This window comes from Meles meles, chromosome 6 (assembly GCF_922984935.1).
Source record: "Meles meles chromosome 6, mMelMel3.1 paternal haplotype, whole genome shotgun sequence".
NCBI classification, from domain to species: Eukaryota; Metazoa; Chordata; class Mammalia; order Carnivora; family Mustelidae; genus Meles; species Meles meles.
In genome coordinates, this window is record NC_060071.1 from 53,290,257 (window position 1) to 53,305,521 (window position 15,265).

General features: G+C 39.7%; 1 protein-coding gene across 1 annotated transcript; it reads right to left on the minus strand.

Moving 5' to 3' along the window:
• Window positions 1-512: 512 nt before the first annotated feature.
• LOC123944707 (olfactory receptor 1509) lies at window positions 513-1,439 on the minus strand. Its single transcript, XM_046010025.1, has one exon. It carries the CDS (start codon window positions 1,437-1,439, stop codon window positions 513-515), a length of 927 nt encoding a protein of 308 aa, XP_045865981.1.
• Between the last annotated feature and the right edge of the window lie 13,826 nt (window positions 1,440-15,265).

Here is a 15,265-nt window from a genome sequence, read left to right on the forward strand (position 1 = left end):
CAATAACCCACAATCCACAAATCAAGAAAATATGTTCTCTCACAACTAACTGTTCTTGAAACTCAGTCCATGCCCCAAACTATGCTCTCTTACTAGAGAAACCAGAATCCTTCTTTAAAGTTTCCTAGGTTCTTTATTTTTTAAGATTTTATTTATTTATTTGAGAGAGTGAGAGAGAGCATGAGCAGGTTAAGGGGCAGAGGGAGAAACAGACTCTCCTTTGAACAAGGAGCTGGACTCGGGGCTCCATTCCAAGACTTCAGGATCATGACCTGAACTGAAGGCAGACACTTAACCAACTGAGCCACCCAAAACCCCCCAGATTCTTTTTCCTTTAGGTTCCATCATGATCGTTTCCCTTACAGAAGTAATACTCAATAAGTCCTCTTTATAAAGAAGTGTGCCTTGCTCAGTGCCATTCTCCCTACTGACTTTGTTTTTTACTTCTACTGACTCATTAAATATATGGCCATAATTATACTTGTGATTCCAAATCAACCATGTACCTGACTTCATGAAAAAACCTGTTTCTGTCTGAGATGCTTGATGGCATTTTTTACCTCCTCATTCCTCAAGGTGTAAATGAGGGGATTTAGCAAAGGAGTGACCACCGTGTAGAAGACAGATACCACCTTGTCCACAGAGAAGCTGCTGTCTGGCCGAGTGTAGAGAAAGATACACGGTCCAAAGAAGAAGGCAACTACCATGAAGTGGGCTGAGCAGGTAGACAGGGCTTTCCGGCGCCCTTCAGCTGACTGTTTTCTAAGAGAAACCAGGATGACTATGTAAGAGGTAACCAAAGCCAGGAAACAGGTGAGGGAGATGGTTCCACTATTAGACACAATGAGCATTCCTGTGAGGTATGTATCTGTACACGCCAGCTTGATGACAGGAGGCACATCACAGAAGTAGCTATTGATAATGTTGGGGCCGCAGTAAGGTAGACGAATGGTCAGGTAGGTCTGCACCAGAGAGTGAACAGTACCCCCCAACCAGAGAGCAAAGACAAGCTGTACACAGACCCTGATGTTCATCACACTGGAATAGTGCAGCGGAGCACAGATGGCTACATAACGATCATAAGCCATTATGGTCAGTAGAAAGATCTCAGCACAAGCAAAAAGATGTAGAAAGAAGAGCTGTGCAATGCAATTATCAAAGGAAATCGTCTTTCTCTCCAAAAGCAAGCCCTCTAGCATCTTGGGCACAGTGACAGACGAGTGGCAGAGGTCAATAAAGGACAGATTGCTCAGGAAGAAGTACATGGGGGTATGAAGATGCAAAGTAAAAACTATAGTAACTATGATGAGAGCGTTCCCCAAAAGGGTTAGTACATATGCAATGGAGAATGTCACAAAAAATAGTATCTCCAGCACCCAGTTCTCAGTGAGTCCCAAGAAGACAAATTCAGTCACTCTTGTTTGATTTAGAGCATCCATCCAATGAGTTTCTAAAGGACCTTGTAGAGAAGGAAAAAAACCATGAAAGCTAATTTAGCTTTAATATTACAAGACTAGAACTCATTGAAGTGATTCTACATTCCTATATGAATTGTTTATTTATTATCGGGGCACATAAAATAGAAGAACAACCTAATAATGATTGGTACAATATACCCATTATGTATCAGGAGCCATTCCCAGTACTTTATATACACCATTATCTATTAAACACAACTGCACCATGGCATAGGTATTATTGTTCCTGGCTTACAGATGAGATACATGAATCTCACAAGAATTAATAAGTTGCCAAAACTCTTAGCCACTAGTTAACTGGCTTTTTTCATTTCAGTATAACCCACAGATAACACCAAATTAATCTTCCCAAATTGACTCCCAACTAAAGTCATTCACCATTTCTTTTTTTTCCCCAAGATGTATTTACTTATTTATTTGACAGAGAGAGAGATCACAAGTAGGCCGAGACAGGCAGAGAGAAAGAAGGAAGCAGGCTCCCTACTGAGCAGAGAGCCCGATGCCATGAGGGGCTTAATCCCAGGACCCTGAGATCATGACCTGGAGCCAAAGGCAGAGGCTTAACCTACTGAGCCACCCAGGAACTCCAGTCATTCACCATTTCTCTCTTCCTATCAAATTAAATGTATGTCCAAAGCCTGCAACAGACTAATCCATGTTTATTTTTCCAGTCTGGAATCCTCCTTTTTCCACACATATTCTTTTCTTCAGACAAGCCGGTTACTATATTTTTGCCATGTTACCCCACCTTTAAGAAAACTTTGCTAGGGGTGCCTGGGTGGCTCAGTGGGCTAAAGCCTCTGCCTTTGGCTCAGGTCATGATCCCAGAGTCCTGGGATCGAGCCCCACATTGGGCTCTCTGCTCAGCCTGCTTCCCTTCCTCTCTCTGCCTGTCTCTCTGTCTACCTGTAATCTCTGTCTGTCAAATAAATAAATAAAATCTTTAAAAAAAAAAAAAAAAACTTTGCTGTTACAATCAAATCCTATCTCTTCTCTTTCATAACTATTTTATGGTACTGAACTATAAAAGAAAATAAGACCTTTCTGTTTTTCATTAAATCACAATCTTCTTAAAAAGCAGTAACTACAGGAGGTGCCTAGGTGTCTCCAACGGTTAAGTGTCTGACTCTTGGTTTTGGCTCACATTATGATCTCAGGGTGGTGATATCAAGCCTGGAGTAGGGCTCCATGCTCAGCGGAGAGTCTGCCTGAAGATTCTCTCCCTCTGCCTCTCCCCCTCCCCCAACTAGAGCATGTGCATGCACTCTCTCTCAAAAAATAAATAAATTTTTTTAAAAAAAGAAATTTAACTTTTAAAATTCTATAATTTGATTTGTCCTCTAAGAAATATTATTGTATAAATACTAATTATTTTGTCCCTAATATTTTTTAAGATTTATTTGTTTGAGAACAAGAGAGAGAGAAAGAAAACATGAGTGGGGGGAGATGCAGAAGGAGAATGAGAGAGAATCTTCAAGCTGATTCCCCATGATGGCAGAGCCCGATGCAGGGCTTGATCCTAAAACCTGGAGGTCATGACCTGAGCAAAATCCAGAGTCAGCCACTTCACCACCTGAGACACCCAGGTACCCCTGTCCCTGAATTTCTATACTGATTCATTAACCTACAGCTCTAACAAGAGTTTAAGAAATAATTACCAAAACCACAAAAATTATTTATATTCTTGATCCAACTCTTTCACTTGTAGGAGTCTCCTAAGCATCTAAACTATCAAAAAGCTAAATGCAAGAAAATACTAATTACAGCATTATTTAAAACAACAGTCATGGGATTTTTTTTTGAAGCTTGAATGAATACAGTGGAAGCTGAAAAGAATTACATGCAGCCATTAGGAATGAAGTGACAAAGGATTGCCAATATGAAAAAATATTCAAATCTCATGAAGAATAAGAGGAGATAAAACTTCGTTTACACATTCTCAACAATTTAAAATATATATGGTGCCATACAAATTATCAAAATGCAAATAGAAGACTAGAAAAAAATACTGCAACATATATGACCAAAAAAGGATAATACTCCTATTACTTAAAGGGCTCTTAAGATACAGCAAGAAAGGACAGATGACCATTAAATATGGACAAGAGGGCGCCTGGGTGGCTCAGTGGGTTAAGCCGCTGCCTTCGGCTCAGGTCGTGATCTCGGGGTCCTGGGATCGAGTCCCGCATCGGGCTCTCTGCTCGGCAGGGAGCCTGCTTCCCTCTCTCTCTCTCTCTCTCTCTCTGCCTGCCTCTCTGTCTATTGTGATCTCTCTCTGTCAAATAAATAAATAAATAAATCAAAAAAAAAAAAAAAATATGGACAAGAAAGTATGAAAGGGCAAGTCACAGAAAAAGAAACAAAAATGACAAATAAGTATGAATAAAAAGATACTCAGCTTCAGTAGTGGGTTAAAAAAATGTTTTTGTCTCTCTTCAGATTGACAAAGGTATAAGATACTGAGCATTTTTATAGACTGCTACTGGAGATAGATATTATTAAGACCTTTATGGAAAATGATCTGGCAGCACCTATCAGAATTCTAATGCCCCTACCTCTAACCAAGAAGCCCACTTCTACGGCGGTATTTCATAGAAATAAAGGAATCTGTAATTAAGGATAAATGTTTACTGATGCATTTTTAGCAAAACAAGGAACTGGAAATAAATTGGATGTTTATTAATAGAGAAATAATACATTTTAATACAGCCATGATTTAGAACATTATGTAGCCATGAGTAAGAATGAATTGCGTCTGTGCATATAAATTTAAAGCGGTGGTTGTCAATACGGCTACACGTTAGAACCATCTGGGGAGGGGAGGTATGAATTCTGCTGCCCAGCTTCACCTAAGACAATTAACTCAGAATCTTTGGGGGTTGGACCCATTAGTACTTTTAATGCTCTTTGGCATTTCCAATATAGAGCCAACGTAGCAAACTATTAACTTCAAGGAATGTCAACCATATATTGTTAAGTGAAAAAAGTACATTATGAATATATTATGAACCAGGAAGGAAGGGAGGGAGAGAGAGAGGAAGGAAGGAAAGGAAGCAGGAAATAAGGAACAAACAAAATAACAGAGGAAGGAGGGAATCAAAAGAGATTTCTCTGTGTGTGTGCCTATGTTCAAACATACATATATACATATTCATGAATTAGTGTGTGGTATTTATTCCTAAAGGATAGATGATAAGTGTGGAAGAATACACAGTATCTCAATATTAGTTACCTGTGGAAGTATAAAATGGAAAAAAAAATTGCAAGATTATATTAATTTTTACATTATACTTCATAATTGTTTATTTAATAAGCATGGCTTATTTTGTTTTAAAAAACAAAACATGGGGCACCTAGGTGGCTCAGTGGGTTTAAAGCCTCTGCCTTCAGCTCAGGTCATGATTCCAGGGTCTGGGATGGAGCCCCACATCGGGCTCTCTACTCAGTGGGGAGCCTGCTTCCTCCTCCCTCTCTCTGCCTGCCTCTCTGCCTACTTGTGATCTGTATCTGTCAAATAAATAAATAAATAAATATTTTTTAAAAATAAAAAATAAAAAACAAAACATTAAAAGCATGCATATGGGGGAAAAAAGGAAAGAAATGAAAACTTCATGGGATATGAGTACATTTTTCCTTCTCCACATCTAATAGTGTATAATCTGGTTATATGCTTTATAAGGCAGTACTGTTAAAATGGGGAGATCTTTCCCATAAACTGTTGGTCAGCAATGCACTGGTAGCAGAGAATCAAGAGCTGTTTTGCTTTCAGCTAGGAAGAAGAGGACAGAGGCTCTCCCTAAGAGCACATGCAGTGAATTCAAACAACTATGACCTTTAGCCTTCACCTTCTGAAGCCTCAGTTTTCTGAGCTATAAAAAAGGAACTAGATGCATCTCTTATACATGATTTGATGCAGCAAATATTCAGGTCTCCTGTTGAAAAGATTAAGAGAGACACAAGAGGATGGGAAGAATGTCTGACTTTGTTAGGAGTTCTGGGGCACAGAAGATTGTTGTTAAATCTGAAGCTCATACACACATTTTACTTGAGAAGAATTTATTGAGTAGCACTGAATCTTGGGCCTAGCTGAAATTCACAAAGCCAGGATAATCCCCTTGAGGTCCTTAGGCTATTTCCAGGGGCAACAGATAGTAGCTGGTACATTTTCAGCACCAGAGGAATCTACACTGTGTTTGGGAAAACAGTTTTTGCTCTGGTTTTTAAAAGAGGTGGGTTAATGGGGTGCCTAGCTGGCTCAGTTGGTAGAGCACGTGATTCTTGATCTCGGGATCATGAGTTCTGAGCCCTATGTTAGGTGTGGAGATTAATTAAAAACAAAATATTTTTAAAAAAAATAAAATAGGGGCACTCGGTGGCTCAGTCAGTTAAGCTTCTGCCTTTGGCTCAGGTTGTGATCCCAGATCATTACTCAGTGGGGAGTCGGCTCCTCCCTCTCCCTCTGCTCCTCCTCCCTGTTCATTCTCTCTCTCTTTCTCATAAATACATAAAAAATTTTTAAACAAATAAAATAAATAAAAAGAAGTTGGTTGAGATTTTAACTCCATGATTGGGTCACCACCTCGGCATGGAGGCCCTCCTGATGATTATACCAAGAACACTCCCCAATGACACAGTATCCTAGGTACATCTTCTTTGTAGCACTTAGAAACACCTGCAATCCTCTGAATGATTAACATCTATGTTTATCAGCTGCCTTTCCAAATATTAATCCTTTGAGGGCAAGGACTAGATCTGCATGTTTACTGCTACACATCCAAAACGGGTTCAGCTGTGAATGAGATCCCCAAACCCAGCCCACGCTATGTTGAGCACTGGGACTAAGACTTCCACACTCCAAAACTATGAAGCCCCTCAAGAAATGCAAAGCAGTTTCTGTTCTAAAGAATCCATAAAAACAAAACATGTGTGTCTTAAACTAGTATGTTTAAAATAATTATAAATAATAATGATTAACTTACTCTAAGAAAAAAAAAGAAACTGACTAATATATAGTGCCTGTTGGAAGTAAGAGGCTTAGCACTCTCCTGATTTTCTTAAGATTTCATTCTATTCTCCTTCTGAAAAAATGTAGAGCACCTCCTTCAACCTTTCCATCACATCTTTCTCTATTCCTCTTGAGACTTTCCCACTACTTACTCACCACCATACTGAACTATTTTGTCAAATCTTTTTTCTTCTCTCTTTCCCATCCCCTGACAAAAGAAAAAAAAATCTGGAGGGCTTAGCAAGCTTCTTAAACCATGTGGACAAGTGAGGCATACTGGAGTGGCCCAATAAACCTAGACGAAAGAAATGTACACACAAAGTTGTTGTTAGTGACACCTATGCAGTACTCGCTCACTGTAAACCTATTACATTTCACTCATTCCTTGAGTCATCCAGTAAACTCACAGATGGATTGATCCATGAATAATTGGGCAAATGGGGACTTTCAAGTGTAGAAAAAAATACTCAGGGCTTACAAACCAAGGATGTCAAACAGAAAATACTGAATTCAAATTACTGAGGTCAAACAAAAATTGGTTGTTAAATACCTCTTTTATTGACTAAATAGTGGGCTTTTTAAAAATGAAATGTCTTAGAAAAGAGCATCCTTTTAATTTTTTTTTATTTTTAAGATTTTATTTATTTATTTGACAGAGAGATCACAGGTAGGCACAGAGAGAGGAAGGGAAGCAGGCTCCCTGCTGAGCAGAGAGCCCGATGCGGGGCTCGATCCCAGGACCCTGAGATCATGACCTGAGCCGAAGGCAGAGGCTTTAACCCACTGAGCCACCCCGGCGCCCCAAGAACATCCTTTTTAAACTCACAACTGAATGTATCAAGATTTAAGCCATGAATTAAACTTTTCTCATTTGGGCTTTTATCTTTTGCTTTTTTTCTAAGTGGGCTCCGTGCCCCATGTGGCGCTTGAACTTATGACACTGAGATCATGACCTGGGCCAAAACCAAAAGTCAGACATTCAACTGACTACACCACCCAGGTGCCCTGGCAAAAAAATATTTTAAAAGTAACATGGTATGTGATGAGCATGAAAAGTCTCAAAATTTGGGGGGAAGGTGAATCGTGCATTAAAATAATTGCCCAGATATTTCAGGAAATGAGTAGAATCTTATCTACTATGGGGTAATTGAATCAAGGGAGCAGAATCCCTACTGGACATCAATATCGTGTATATTAATGTGTACTGTGTACACTGAAATTCTTTATAAAGGACTGAAGAACCTTGAGAATCTGTCCCTTACTGCCCTTTGCCCTTTCCTTTTACCTTTCACCCAAGGGCTCTGTAATCCCTGCAGCAGCTTCACAAAGGAGACAGTAACAATTTTCCCCTTTTGGAAATCAGTACAGCAATTTGCTGGGGATCATATGTGATGAGCACCAGAGTTTAATCCTTTACCGCCTGACTCCCCAGTTTCAACCTCTGCCATTTCCTCTGAGATACCCCAAACCCTATCTTTCTCTCTCTCTTCTCTGTCTCCATCTGACTGCTGCTTCAGCACTGCAGGCTCAGACCCTGGCATAGACACACAGCGAAGCCTCCTTCTACCAAGAGGAACCTGAGTTTTCATCCTACATTCTTACTGTATGATCCTTACGTCTTCATTTCAGCCTTAAGTCAATTTGATCTTGAGCTGCCAAGATCTTGTAGAGAGAACTGCCTGATTGTGTCAAGGGACTGCCAGGGGCTTCACCCCAAAAGAGGAGACAAGGTAGAAGCTCCTGGGGGCACATGAACTTTGACAGCTTTATTTCTCAGAAAGAGAGACTATGGTTAAGTTTCAGAGATTCTTTATGGCTTGTCCTGCCTTTGCACCACAGAACTGGAGTTCTGCTCCAGGTCTCCTGCCCTCAGATTTTTCCACTACTCAGCAGTGGCCTCTAGAGGGCTCAGGTAGAGTAACTTCTAAATCTCTTTATATTGTACTTAGTTTCTTCTTTCAAGATTCTGCTCTTCACAGTAAGTCGTATTGTTTACTTTTTTTTTTTTTTTTTAAGATTTTATTCTTCAGGGTTGCCTGGATGGCGCATTTCAACTCTTCATTTCAGCTCAGGTTGTGATCTCAGGATTGTGAGATCAAGATCCACCCCCCCCCCTCAGTTGAATAAATTTTTTTTTTAATTTAATTCTTCATGGTATATTATGGTATTATCTACCTGGCTGCCAACTAAAAGAGGTGGAGAAAGAAAGCTTCTCTGAGGCTCTTAAGTTTTGTTTTGTTTTGTTTTGTTTTTAAGGGTGGTGGGGCAGAGAGGCAGAGGGAGAAAGAGAGAATCCTTTTTTTTTTTTTTTTTTTTAAGATTTTGTTTAGTTGACAGAGAAAGACAGAGTGAGAGACGGAACACAAGCAGAGGGAGTGGGGGGAGGGAGAAGCTGGGCTCCTACCACTTGATCCCAGGACCCTGGGATCACTACCTGAGCGGAAGGCAGACGCTTAACAACTGAGCCACCCAGGCACCCTGAGAGAGAGAATCTTAAGCAAACTCCACACCCAGGGTGGAGCCTGATGTGGGGCTAAATCTCACAACCCTGAGAACCAGACCTGAGCTGAGATCAAGAGTCAGATGCTGAACCAACTGAATCACCCAGGCACCCCTACTCTGAGGATTTTAAAGGTGAGGATTATTTAAAGTAAGAACCAAATGGTATCCTCTTCTCTTCATCCAGAGAAAGCACTCAACAGCGCCTCCCGCATATACTGCAGGGATGCAGTCCTGGTGAGTTATGTCTCAGAGAGTTACACTGGATCGGGAAGCCCCCGGCAGCAGCTATACTCTTCCATGGACTCTTTCATTTCTTCTCCAGAACAGCCCAAATCTAAGCTCCATGTTGACTTTCAAGGCACAAGAAAGACAGGCTTTCTCTGATGGTCATAAAGACTCCCTTGCTTCCACAAACAAGCAAAGACTGAATGATCATCCGCCACTAGAAGAGACTTCTTCTTTCTTTGAAAGAGTGTATCTTATTCAACATTCATTCTGCAAACATTTGTGAATGCCTAGCAGGCACTGTGCTAGTGATGGTTTTCATCCCTTCCAACACCAGAACTCCATAATTCCATGACTTTTTTGATGACTAGAGAGAAGGAACAGGTGCTGTGGCAAAACCTAAAAGGTGATAAGTAATAATCCTAGACATTCTGAGCAATCTTAGAGGGTGTGTCTATTTGTAGCATGTTGGGGGTAAGCAACACACTGAAGTATACTGAGTTCTGAGACAGAAGACAGGTTAAAATAATTCTCATAAATTAAAAGGCCTTCTACTGAATGTACAAATACTACACACTTAAGCAACCTTATCAGACAAGTGGTTGAGAATGGGTCTTGCTCAGTAAGTACCATGAACACATATGCAGATGGTGCATACCCCGCAGAAGGCATAGCAGAAGGCATAGCAGGCAATGCAAGTAAAAAGGTGGTAAAACTCACCAATGTTCTTCAGTGACACAGGGGTGATGTAACTAACTGTTACAATGTTCTTTCTTCCACTTCTTCATTAATCCATTCTGAAATGAAACAGAGAGAAAGCAAAATCTTTTAAAGCACTGTGATTTGGACATTAGTAACTGGTTTTCCATTAAAATATTTTCACCCTTGGGGCGCCTGAGTGGCTCAACTGGATGAGCATCTGCCTTCAGCTTGGGTCCTGCTCCCAGGGATGGGGCCCCATTTTGGGCTCCCTCCTCAGTGGGAAGCCTACTTCTCCCTCTCCCTCTGCCACTCCCCCTCCTTGTGCTCTCTTCTCTTGCTCTCTGTCAAATGAATAAATAAAATCTTTAGGAAAAACAAACAGCTTCACCCTTTTAATTTTGTCTCTGGATTTTTTTAATCTCCTTCCCTCTCTATTAATTTTGCATTTGTTCTTTTCAATACTTCTGCCTTCTTCTAGTCAAGGAAGGTAGAACTTAGCCTACTTGCCTTTTCCACTTTAATCAGTAATTACTATGGGCACTATTAGAACTATATTTGAATAGGTTCCAAAATCTGTTCCTCAAAGCCACTCATTAATTCAACAAACATTTTGCATAGAAGGAAAATACTCATTTTTAGTTAATATAAATAAATAGCACATTTTATGAAATATAAGCAAATACTAACTTGAAGCTTTAATTTTTATATCAAGAAAATATAAAAGTGTCTTCATCGCGGTAATCACATCACAATGTACACATGTATCAAAACATCACACTGCCACCTTAAATACATTCAATCTTTATCTATCTGTCGATTACACCTCAATAAAGATAAAAAGAAAATGTAAAATTTTGTGACAAGTTGTACCCAAACAAAGCTGGTTAGTCTTAGGTTCTCCTGTTGTCCTGCTGAACTAATAATGAGGATCACTGAGTGAAGACTTATTTTGTCAGACAATATATCTAAAAATTTGGATTCTGGGGCACCTGGCTGACTCAGTTGGTTGAGCATGCTACTCTGGATCTCTGAGTCATGAGTTCAAGCCCCACCATGGGTGCGGAAGGAGGGAGAGAGAGAGAGAGAGAAACAAGTTGAGTACTAATTTTAAAAACCTGGGGAGCCTGGGTGGCTCAGTGGATTAATCCGCTGCCTTCGGCTCGGGTCATGATCTCAGGGTCCTGGGATCGAGCCCCACATCGGGCTCTCTGCTCCGCAGGGAGCCTGCTTCCTCCTCTCTCTCTGCCCGCCTCTCTGCCTACTTGTGATCTCTCTCTCTGTCAAATAAATAAATAAAAATCTTTAAAAAAAAAAAAAAAAAAGAAATCTCTAATTTTAAAAACCTTTGGATCCTGCTCTTTTCACCCCTTTAGCCAACTGATCTATCCTAACTCTGGGTACACTTGTGCAGATCACTTGACTTTATTTTCATTATCTGGAAAGCAGATAGTAATTTGATCCCTGTAATTATTGTGATGGTTAGTTTTATGTGTCAGCTTGGATTGGCCATGGTACCCAGTTGTGTGGTCAAATACAGGTCTAGATGTTGTTGGGAAGATGTTTTTCAGATGTGATTACCATTTAAATCAGTAGACTTGAAGTAGATTACCTTCCATAATGTGAGTAGGCCTGAGGCAATCAGTGGAAAACCGTCAGAGAAAAGACTGAGGTCCCCAGCACAAGGAATTCTGTTTCCAGACTCAAGACTGCAAGACTGACTCCTGCCAACGTCCAGCCTGCTGGCCTGCTCTGCAGACCTCAGACTGGCCAGACCCCAGATCTCATGAGCCAACTCCTTAAACTAAATCTCTCTCTCTCTCAGTCTCTTTCTTTCTTTCATTCTCTCTTTCTATATATATAATTTATTCTGATGATAGATAAATAGGCAGGCAGGCAGAAAGATAGCCTATCAGTTGTGTTTCTCTAGAGAACCCTAACAGAGTTACCTCCCTTGCAATCATCTTAAATATGGGAATATGGTTTAAGTTTACGAAAGTTTAGTTATATAAGACCATTGTTCATTCATCACTCCCAGGTGATACACTTTTCCTGAGAATCTTATTATATTCTCTCTACCTCCCTCAACATCTAGACCTGTATTTGACCACACAACAATAAGCAACAACAGACATTATTACTTTGTAAAGGTGAGGCAGAAAAAGGATAGGGAAATTCATTATCATCAAACCAAACCTATCAACCCACTAACTCTATTAAACTCTGGCTCTCTTCTAAAGCCAAAGCAATATTCTTCAATGTATAATCAATAACATTCGTTCATACACTTATCTTGCTTTTTTTAAGAGACTTTCCACTGACATCAAACACTTTCCACGTAATCTTGCACCTCCTCCTGATTCAACGTCCTCTTATATCCTGTTACCGAAGCCCAGGATGGAAAATCCTAGAGCACAAAATTTTACACAGGGTGAATGTCAGGCTTGAAAGCTTTGGGACTTTTATCTGCCTGACACAGGATTTTGAAGTGATCACTGGATGACTAGAATTGAACTTCCCATCAATGAATACTCAGGGGTACTATTATGAGTTTTCCATTTCAATGAGTTTCTTGCTATTAGTCTCCTTCATTTAGCAATTTAATAAATGGACAATAAAAACAGCAGCCTCCAAATATGGAAGAGTTCCAAACCTTTGGCAATTAGCATGACATCAGTTTGTTCAGCCACTGTACTAATCACTGCAACATACACCAGAGAGTCAAAGTCCACTGACAAATGGAACCTCACCCATGAATCCTAAATAAATTGCTATCAGTCCATGGGCTCCCAAAATGCCCAACAGGCAGCCTGGAACTCACTAAGTTTCCTGAAACATCGGACTCGACACCTCCTCGTTTGTCTTTTCTAATGCTTGAGGAAAAGTTCAAAGCAAAAAATTATAATCCACTCTTTACAGATTTTCCTCATAAGATAACCTCTTTTTATAAGGCAAAACATCCAGATGTTTGTACCAGTGGATTTTCAATCTTCCAAAAAGAGTTTTGACTACCTAAAGCAAAAACAATAAGAGTGCACTGTGGAACTGAAAATATGCAGGAATAAAATGTATGAAAATAATAACAAAAAAACTGGGAGGAAGAAAATGGAAGTTGGAAATATTCTTATATTATACAGGTAGTGGTATAATATTATTTGATGATGTACTGCGTTAAAGATGTATTCTCTAAATGCTTGGCAAACAGCTAAAATAAAGCGATATGGTTAATAAGGTAATAATAATGGAGATGAAATATAATATTTTTTTACAATCTCAGTGAATCCAAATGATAAAAAAAAATCATAGATGAAAATGAGAATAGAAAACAAATAGCAAAATGGTAGACTTAAACCAAATCCCATTGATAATCACATTAAATATATATGGTCTACCTTGTTTCCAGAATAAATAAAGTACTCTTCCCACTCAACAATTAAAAGACAAATAACCCAACTTAAGAATAGTCAAGGGATTCTAACTAACATTTTTCCAAAGAAGACAGACAAATAGCCAGTAAGCCCATGAAAAAATTTTCAACATTATTAGCCTACAGGGAAATGGAAAGCAAAGCCACAATGAGATACCCTTCACATGCTCTAGGATGACTATAATCAAAAAGACAGAAAATGACAAGTGTCAGAAAGGATGTGGAGAAATTAGAACTCTCAATAATTATTGGTAGGAATATAAAATGATGCACACATTTTGGCAAATAATTTGGCAGTTTGTCAAAATGTTAAAGACACAGTGATCTTAATCAAGCAGATCCACTCCTATACGCAAGAGCATTGAAAATACATGTTCAGAGCACCCAGGGGCTCCGTTGGTTAAGTACTGGACTCTTGATTTTGGCTCAGGTCATGACCTCAGGGTTGTGAGATCCAGCCCCACATCAAGCTCTACACTGAGCATGGAGCCTGCTTAAGATTCTTTCCCATACAGCCACTCTGGAAAACAGTATAGCGGTTCCTCAAAAAGTTAAACATAGAGCTACCCGATGACCCAGGAACTGCACTACTAGGAATTTACCCAAAGGATACAAACATACTGATCCAAAGGGGCACCTGTACACACCAATGTTTATAGCAGCAATGTCCATAATGGCCAAACTATGGAAAGAGCCCAGATGTCCATCAACAAATGAATGGATAAAGAAGATGTGGTATACAGGGCCCTTCGGTGGCTCAGTTGGTTAAGTACCTGCCTTGGGCTCAGGTATGATCCCAGGGTACGGGTATGGAGCCCCTACATTGGACTCCCTGCTCAGCTGGGAGTCTACTTCTCCCTTTTCCTCTCCCCTCTCTCCACTCATTTTCTCTTTCTCTCTCTCTCTCTTTCAAATAAACAAATAAAATCTTCACAAAATAAAATTTTAAATAAGATGTGGGGATGCCTCAGTGGCTCAGGCTGTTGAGGGTCTGCCTCCGGCTTGGGTCATGATCCCAGAGTCCTGATATTGAGTCCCATATTAGGTTCCCTGCTCAGCAGGGAACCTGCTTCTCCCTCTGCCTGCTGCTCGCCCTGCTTGTGCTCTCTCTCTTTCTCTGACAAATAACTAAATAAACGAAATTTTTTTTTAAAAAGGGGGGGGTTAAGGTTTGTTTTTTTATGTGTATATATACAATGGAGTGTTGGATGTGTATATATACAATGGAGTGTTATTCAATGTTATTCAAAGAAAATGAAATCTTATGATTTGCAATGATGTGGACAGAACTAGAGGGTATTGGGTAAGTGAAGTAAGTCAATCAGAGAAAGACAATTCTATGATTTCACTCACATGTGGGAATTAAGAAACAAAACAGACGATCAAAGAGGAAGGGAAGGAAAACTAAAATAAAATGAAATCAGAAGGGAGACAAACCATAAGAAACTTGTAACTATAGGAAGCAAACTGAGGGTTGCTGGAGGGGAGGTAGGTGGGGGGATGGAGTAACAGGGTGATGGGCATTAAAGAAGGTAACTGATGGAATGAGCACTGGGTGTTATATGCAACTGATGAATCACTAAACTCTACCTCTGAAACTAATATACACTATATGTTAAACAATTGAATTTAATATAATAAAATTAAAATTAACTTTTTTAAAAAGATTTTCTTTCCCTCTCCCTCTACGTCTCCTCCCACTCATACTCTCTTTCTCTCACTCAAAGAAAAAAGAAAGCATATGCCCACATAAAAAAATTTGTACATATTCACTGCAGCATTATTCATACTATCCAAAAAGTGGAAACAACCAAAATGTCTATCCATTGACAAATGGTTAAACCAAATGTGGTATGTCCATAAAGTGGAATATTGTTCAGTAAGAAAAAGGAATGAGGTACTGATACATGATACAACGTGTATCACAAC